This window comes from Populus trichocarpa, chromosome 1, assembly GCF_000002775.5.
Source record: "Populus trichocarpa isolate Nisqually-1 chromosome 1, P.trichocarpa_v4.1, whole genome shotgun sequence".
NCBI classification, from domain to species: Eukaryota; Viridiplantae; Streptophyta; class Magnoliopsida; order Malpighiales; family Salicaceae; genus Populus; species Populus trichocarpa.
Genome location: NC_037285.2, coordinates 29,210,986 through 29,219,347, shown reverse-complemented (window position 1 = coordinate 29,219,347; position 8,362 = coordinate 29,210,986). Strand labels below are relative to the sequence as shown.

Below are 8,362 nucleotides of genomic sequence, written 5' to 3'. Positions count from 1 at the left end.
AAAAACACCGAATAACCGATTAAACCGGAAAAAAAACCTGAAAAAACCGAACCGAAAAAAACAGAATTAACCGATTAGAAAATAACAAAAAAGTTCTGGTTCGGTTTCTAAAGTCTGAAACCGATTAAATCGAACCAAACCAAACCAGTTCAACCAGGCCAACACTTGAAAAAAAAAACAAGTATAAATAGTATGTTTTTTCTAACCATAAACCTAGATACATTCTCAGCCGCCCCCTCCCCCTATTCTCTGTCTCTCATCTCTCAAATCTGTCTTCTTCTCCTTCATTTTCTGAGCTTGGAAGCGATCCGTTGTTTTCGATTTATCAGGATCTACCCTTTTGAGGGATTAGATGGGGATTCAATAAGTTTAATTGTTCATTCAAGTTTCAATTTTTTTTTCCCATTTGAAGCTGTGTTTTTTGATGGGGTTTTAATATGGGTTTAGATCTTTAAGCCCTTTTGATGGTTCACTTCATTTCCCACCTTGCATTTTCGTTATGAAGTTACAGGCTTTATGGGATTTCATTTGATATCAGTGCTCTTGTAGTTTAGTGAAATAAGATCTACATGTTCTTGGCTCAAATGTTGTGGCTTTGTGGTGCTTGTAGTTCATTTTTTCTTTCCTTGTCAAATTCTTATTAGCCTCCGGATGTTGTTTCATTCAATCTTTGTTCTTCTGATGAATTTGTGTAGGATCTTTAAGGTATTGTAATTGTTATATTAATTTATTTAATCTGTGACTTTTTTCTTATTTTCATTCCCTCATATTGAGATTAAATTAAGCTGATGTATTTACATTATTGCTCTTTTGGGCTACTGTGAAAAATGTAATCAGTAAAAGCCCAGAAAAAACTCACCGAATAATTTCGGTTTGAACCGGTTTGGAAGGGAAAAAAACCAAACCGAACTGAACCCAACCGAACCAAAATTAATCAGTTTAAACCGGTTTTTGGTTTGGTTCGGTTCAAAAACTTAAAAAAATTCATTTTAGTTGTTTATTTTAGTCCAAAACCAGATCGAACCGAAAATGCTCAGCCCTAATACCAAGTACAATGAAGTCCCCAAAAGTTTCTCGCTCACTAACTGGTCATTACAAAGTAATTTAAAAAAAAAAAACTAAAGTAGAATGGAGTTTTACTATATCTCTCTTTACAAAATATTATTTACTAGAATTATATTTTTCCTTCCTTCCTTCTTTTTTTTTTCAATTTATATATTATTTTTTTATTTCATTCTTCAATATTAGATTTATTAGGGATTGAGTTTTATAGTTTGACAGGTTAACTCGAGTGTTTTTTTCCTTTTTCTAATTGATTTTTTCTCTCAAATTCATCCTTTAACATTTGGTTGATTGGAGATTAAACTTTATGATTTGTTTTGGTTTGCTTTCTATAAAGTTATCATCATCTCATGACTCGGGTCACAGGTTTGATGGGTTAACCCAAGTTAACTCAAGTCATTTTTTATGTCATTTTTTTAATCGAATCTTATTTTTGAATTTTATCTTTTAATATTGGGTTGATTGAAAATTGAATTTTATAGTTTGTTTCAATTTAGTTTCTATTGGGTTATCTCGGTCCCATGACCTAGGTCGCATGTTTGACCAGTTAACCCAGGGTGACTCAGGTAATTTTTTAATTGATTTTTCTTTCAATTTCATCCTGCAATATTGAGTTTATTGAAAATTAAGCTTCATAATTTGTTTTGATTTATTTTCTAAGAGGTTATCGTGATCTCATAACTCGACATATATATTGACATATTAAACTAAGATAGATCTAAATCGATCCAATATGTTGTCGTCTTAATATTTATAAGAAATCTCAACTTGAATATTTTTTTTAATGAAACTAAGTTTTTACCGGTTATTTGGGTTATCTTTGAGCTCTTTAAGTCGAATAGTTCATATCAGGTCAATCTCCTCATGGTTTAATATTTTTTCTACTAGAATAAATACCAGCAATACCTAAATATTTTTTTACTTAAAAATAAAATTTAATTTGATTTGCAACGTAACGCAAACTAATAATCTAGTAGTTACGATCCCATATGATTGAAAGTACACTTATGCTAGCAGATTTCATGATTGATCTAATATTCCATACTGAGTGTCTGTAAAAAAACAGAGGCCACTAGCGGGCGAATTTTCCTTTGTTTCCCTTTCCTTCTCACTGAGATCGTGTTGTTTCCTTGGTGCATTTTTTTTAATTCAATGTGGAATAATGGTGTCTATCCACTGGAACTCCAGAGTGCGAGACAAACGAAGTTCACGGGTTCATTAAGACTAGGCCTTAAAGGGACGATTTAGATCGGCTTTGTACAAAGTTCTCCGGGCTGCGAACAGACAAAAGAAGGAGAAGCAACAAAAGATATGCAATGAAATTTCCTGGCAGCATAGCTCGGATTAGATTTCTTCGTGAACAATTGGAATCTTGGCAATTTTATAATCCGTCCATAGTATATGGAAAGGAGGAGCACTCGTGAGAAACTTCAGCATGTCATCATGTACGCCAAAACTTAACAATCAAGAGAATCTCAAAGATGTGGGAGATCAAGAAAGAATTTGCTGGCAAACATGATAAAATTTTCATGTTGGAACATGCAGGGGGCATAAATGAAAGGGATGCCGCTTAGACATCCAATATCTGGGATAAGAGCACGACAAATAAAAGGTACCTATGTGAGACAGTTTTTTATCAAGCTATTCCAAAAGTGCTTGGTTCCTTTACTACACTATACATCATTGACTGTGACTATTTCACCACTAGACTAACTCACCAAAATGGGCGTAATATTCTTGGTGATGAAGACGTACAAATCTAAGTAATTTAGGAATAAAGTTTTTAGATTGAATAATTGATTAATCTTTGATGAAGTCATAATCGCTCGGGTCTAGCTAGCGTCAAACCCAACAACTTTTAGGTCTTGATTTGACCTGATTCAATAGCACATGGGTCTGTCCATTGCCGAACCCAACATGCCTTCACGGGGACGCGTTGAGTGATAAGGCGTGTCAGCCCAATACACCAGAGAATTCAAAAAAATTATACTTATATATTTTTTGAAAAAAAAATATAAAAATATACTGATAAAATTTTGAATCTTTAATTGGTTTGGATATTAATTTATGCCATGCCGCCAAAAAGACGTAAAAGAGACATTAGTCATATGGCATCCAAAAGAAATTTGGATACTAATTTATGACCCCACAATCACTCGGGTCTCACAAGCGTCAGACCCAACAACTTTTAGGTCTTGATTTAACCTGATTCAATAGCACATAAGTCTCTGTTGTATCGCTCTGGAAATTTCACATTGTTAACCTTTTTTATGCTCATCTTGTTTCCTTGAACTACAATAGTTAAAGTGTTTGTTGTATCTAAAATTTTAATTGACATTTTATTTTTTGTCAAAGCATAATTACAATTGTTTATTATTTATTAGATAGTGGGCCAGTATTTTTTCGCGGGTCGGGCTAATTTTGTTACAATGTAAAACACAATACTCAAGCGCTGTCAATGTATTTTAAAGAACGAAAAAAAAACTACAACTCGACATCATAGAAAGAGAATTGAAAAAAGAATAATGATTGCCAATCACCAAGAATTAAAATGTAGAAGCATAAAATCGAAAAAAATATCAATGAACAAAGCACCAGCAAAATCGGGTCAGGTTGTCAAAACCCGTGGGTAGGATCATGCGGATGTGATCATCTAATAGAAGGAAAAATAGGGAAAAAAAAACCGTGAACCTAAATCTTTAACTGATATAATGTTGATGGATAAAATTGACAAAAAATAAACTAATTATTTTTCAAAAAAAACCAAATGATTTTAGGTCAACCAACCAAACTCTCATTGCAAGTTACACAAGCCATCATATTCAATAATTTTTTTATTCCATAAATTATTTTTTATTTACTAGAGTTACATCAATAAAGAGAATGTGATATTTTTTGAAGAAATACTTTTTTTAAAAAAGGGAAAAAACATGACAGACACATAAGACTAAGATAGCAAAAGCAAATCGTTGATAAAAAAGGTGAAACAACATTTTTTTTTAATTTTAAGTTAATTAAAAATTAGATTATCAATAATAAAAGGGTGAAATTACATTTTCTTTTTAAATTGAGGTACTAAAAGTGCATTAAACAAAAAAAAAACAGTAGACTAGATGTTATGGCTTAACTTGTCAAACTTGCGATTCGGGTGATGGAACTAATCGAGTTATTTTTTTCTGTATCTAAAGAAAAAGGGCGAAAAAAACCTAGTAATGTTGGCCTATGGCTCAGCGCACTGGGCCTCTAGAAAAAACAACGCAAGCACGTGGGCCTTTAAATCTCGTCTTGCATGTTTGGGCCTGCCTTTTTTTTCTCTCTCATTTAAAAGGGTGGATGGCAGGTTGTCCGACCCTTTTTATTTCTTTCTTTTAAAATACGGAGATAACACGTCGTTTCTCAGCCCAGATTCAGGCCACCATTGTGATGGCTTGAAAATCAGGGCTATGGGTTTTAACTTACAAAGCCCATTTTTCACCTTCTTTAAAGCCAAAACACATAAAACCAGTCCTAAAACATGTATAAACCAATTTAGCAACCCAATAAACCCAAAAAAACAACTCATATCACAAAATAAAATTGAATAAATGTTATTTTCCTTGATTTAGATCTTTTCTTTTAGGAAAAATCATGGCTTAAAATAATCACTATAAGAACCCTCTCATCAAATATAACTCATTGACACCAATTTCAACCATTTCGGTAGTCGAAATAGCTATAAACAACGATTTTCTTTCTCTAAACTAGAATCTGGTGAGCTTCTCTCTCTTCTAATAGAAAAAGGATTGAAAAATAAGAGAAATGAACTTTGGTACCAAAATTGAGTTTCTGAATACTAAATGGACTGATCATCTATAAACCGAAAAAGATATGGGACTAAAGTAAACTTTTCATATGAAATTCAAAGCCACCACTTATGTTACCCGTCATTTTTATTTTGGTCTTCTGACTTTCAATCCAATCTTTTCAAAAAAAAATGCAATTGAGTGTAAATTTGGGTTTAAAATAGCTCAATTGTGCAAAAAATAAGTTTGAGGAGCAAATTGAAGTTTTTTTTTAAAAAAACAACTATTCTAATATATAATAATTTGTGAGAGTGTGCACAGTAAAAATGACTCTAGTTAAAACCCACGTATGTTAGCTTTGTATGCTTAATATTTTAGTTTATATATCAAATTTATAGAATATGTTAAAATATTGCGTAAAAAAAGCGGTATGAAATAGAATGTGCCATTTAGAAAGTGAAACTTGAGAGTGAAGATTAGACGCTGATTAATCAATATACGGAGGTGATATTTCTTTTTTATGATGTTTGTAGATTCATTTTTAAGAAATATTAGGCAATTAACTACCTTGAAATCACATGATTTAAATATTTTACTAGAGTAACAATTTGCTCTTGACCAAAAAGGGAAAATCATGATCCGATTGGACAACTTCAGTCAGATTTGAATCTTCTCTCTTTGATAGCTGGACAAGACACTTGTGTCTCTTCGAAATTGAATGGATTCTAGTTGTAACCAACCTAGAACACAATCAACGGGGACACACATGATACCAGCAAGTTGCATGCCGGTCAGCATGCTTTTTTCCTGAAATGGCCTCATGGCAAACTTGTTGTCACTTTCATATGGCAAACAAAATCAAGCAAGACTACAAACCGGCAATCTTGCAATATCTTCAGTCTCGAATTGCTCAATCACTCTTCTCAATTATTGCTCCTTACTGTCACCACAATGCCCTTATGACTTACAAGGGCTAAGTTCTTCAAGTTGTTAGTGGCCCGTGCTTTAGATTTTGACCGATCCTTTGTTTAACTCATAGGAGGTAAAAGTTCAGAGAGTTGTGCGATGACAAAATGCTATGGTTTTAGGATGAAGTTCATGTTATTTTATTACAAGAAGCGACCACACTCTTTCTCAGGATGTTTGAAGAAAACAATTATTCTCCACGCTCAATATCAAAGTAACAATTTTAGATTGAGATGAACATCTCTTATGTATGGAAATTATAAGGAAAACTGTGTTTTATGAAAATTTAAATTTTTTTAATAAATAATTTTTATATTATTTTGATGCATTAAAATTAAAAATAATTTTTTTACATAAAAAAATACTTTAAAAAATAATCATTATTAAACTATTAAAATCACCTTATGTTTGTACAAGAACTTTGCAGCATAAGCAGGTAGTAACCAAATTGTAAAGCGAATACTTTTTACGTCAACGTGGTAGTTCTACTTGCTGTGAGGACTGGAATAACTCCATAATTGAACTGAACACATTCGAATATGCTAGCACATATTAAACCCAACAACAAAGATTTTACACCAAAGAATAAATTTACATCTCATTAATCTCATGAAACACAGTAAATACAACAACAAATTACACAACATTCTGAAGTAAATCCCTGCCAAATCACACCCCTCCACCGCTAGCTCCGCTTTTTGTGAACCATAATGACAACCCGAACCACCACCAGCTTCACTTCCGCTGCACAACTCACCGCGCCAATGAATTCCACAAAAGGACGACCCCTTAGAGCCATTCACGTGTAATTCGCCAGCACTAAAATTACAAACTTTCCGTTTTATCCTACCCCCTTCCTCACTTATCCACGCCGAATCAGAAGAATATATCGAACTGGTCCCTGATTCATCACCCTCGCCTCTTTCACGTTTCACACAACCACTCCTAACCTCAGCCCAGCCATCATTTGTTTCCCAATTTACCCCTCCACTAGTCACCAATTTACCAATCCTATTTTTAGCCGAAACCTCAATATTGTCAAAACTCGAAGCCGAACCTTGCTCCATTACGTCATTATCTTCCTCGAAATCTGAATTGAAGTACCAATCGAGTACGCAACGTGGAGACAATTCGTCCCCCAGCAAATCAGAATTCACAGAAGCTAAGAATGGATGCTGCAGTAGCTGATCACAGCTCCACCGCTGATTTGGCTCCCTCTTCAAACACTTCATCAGAAAATCCTGACCCAGCACACACAACTTACTCGGCAACTCGGGCACTTCGTTTGAAAAGCCGATCAGACTCAGCGAATCAGCCCCGCGATCCTCCCAAGCCGGCTTTCCGGTGACCATCTCGATAATTGTACAGCCCAGAGACCAGACATCACTTTTCGGTCCCTGGTATTCGCGTCTGATCACCTCCGGTGCCATCCACAGCGGACTTCCACGTGGCAAAAGGGGCTCCCCACATGCAGCGTCAATCGCCGAACCGAAATCTGCTAGTTTAACGGAATCTGAATTATTACCCAATAGAATATTCCGTCCTTTAACATCACAGTGAACAATGCCTCTAGAGTGTATGTACTTCAAAGCAGAGACTATACAGTATGTAAATGACCGAACAGCCTGCTCGTCCACGTCAGCCAAACGGTGAGTTGATGAGGCCAGGTCAGCAAGGGTGCCACCTGGCAAGTACTCCATGTGAAGATTCCGGCAGGTTGTTGAATTTTCAAACGAGACGTCGTCGCCGAGGAATTTAACAATAAAAGGAGAAGACAACGAGCTTAGAATCTTGATCTCGTTGTCTAACGCTTGAACGTGATTTGCTTCAGAGGCACTCTTCACGGCAAAAACCGCATCGGTTTGTTTGTTGAAAGCCAAGTTGACGGTGCCATAAGAGCCTCTGCCTATGCACTTTCCTCTAACCCAAGAAAACATGTTGTGTGTTTTTCAATGAGAGCTCATTAAATTTTTTATGAAGCTCGTTTCAGAGTTACGAGGGCCCAAGACCATTTATATATGCGAGAGTCGAGGGTGTTATGAAAATAAGAACCTTTATTTTATTTTATTTTATTTTAATTTTAGTTTTTGGGGGTGACATGGAATTTACAAGTGGATAATTGGGAAACCGTTTGATGACAAGAAGGGGGGGTGGTTTGGGCTCTTGGGGTGCTGAATGGGGAAGGCGTAAAAGGGGAAGATAGTGGGGGTGATGATACTGAGTTTTATCCTTATCCATGATGGAGTGGATTGGGGTTTAATCTGGGCCGTTGAAATAAATCGAGATCTTGGTTGTTTTTAACCTGCGAGGTTTGTCTTTGTCAAAGGATTGGCTGATTGGTAGAATAATGAACATGTGGTTGGCATGGTAATAAAAGGTTGGTGTTTCGTGGAAGGCTATTTTTGCGGTGGTTTGGCTTTCTGGTTGTGGATGAGGAATATCCATTCAATGGAAGGGTTCTTGTGTTCCCTCCTTTATACGGAATGAAACTTCCAATTATTAATTAATTAGCATTAAAAAAATTAAAGAGTATGGCTACTTTTCATAAAACA

General features: G+C 35.1%; 1 protein-coding gene across 1 annotated transcript; it reads right to left on the bottom strand.

Annotated features, from left to right (window-relative positions):
- Positions 1-6,328: 6,328 nt before the first annotated feature.
- On the bottom strand, positions 6,329-7,818 carry LOC7496784 (mitogen-activated protein kinase kinase kinase 17). The gene has a single exon (XM_002298449.4). The coding sequence runs from the start codon at positions 7,745-7,747 to the stop codon at positions 6,353-6,355; it is 1,395 nt and encodes a 464-aa protein (XP_002298485.3). The 5' UTR covers positions 7,748-7,818; the 3' UTR covers positions 6,329-6,352.
- Positions 7,819-8,362: the final 544 nt, after the last annotated feature.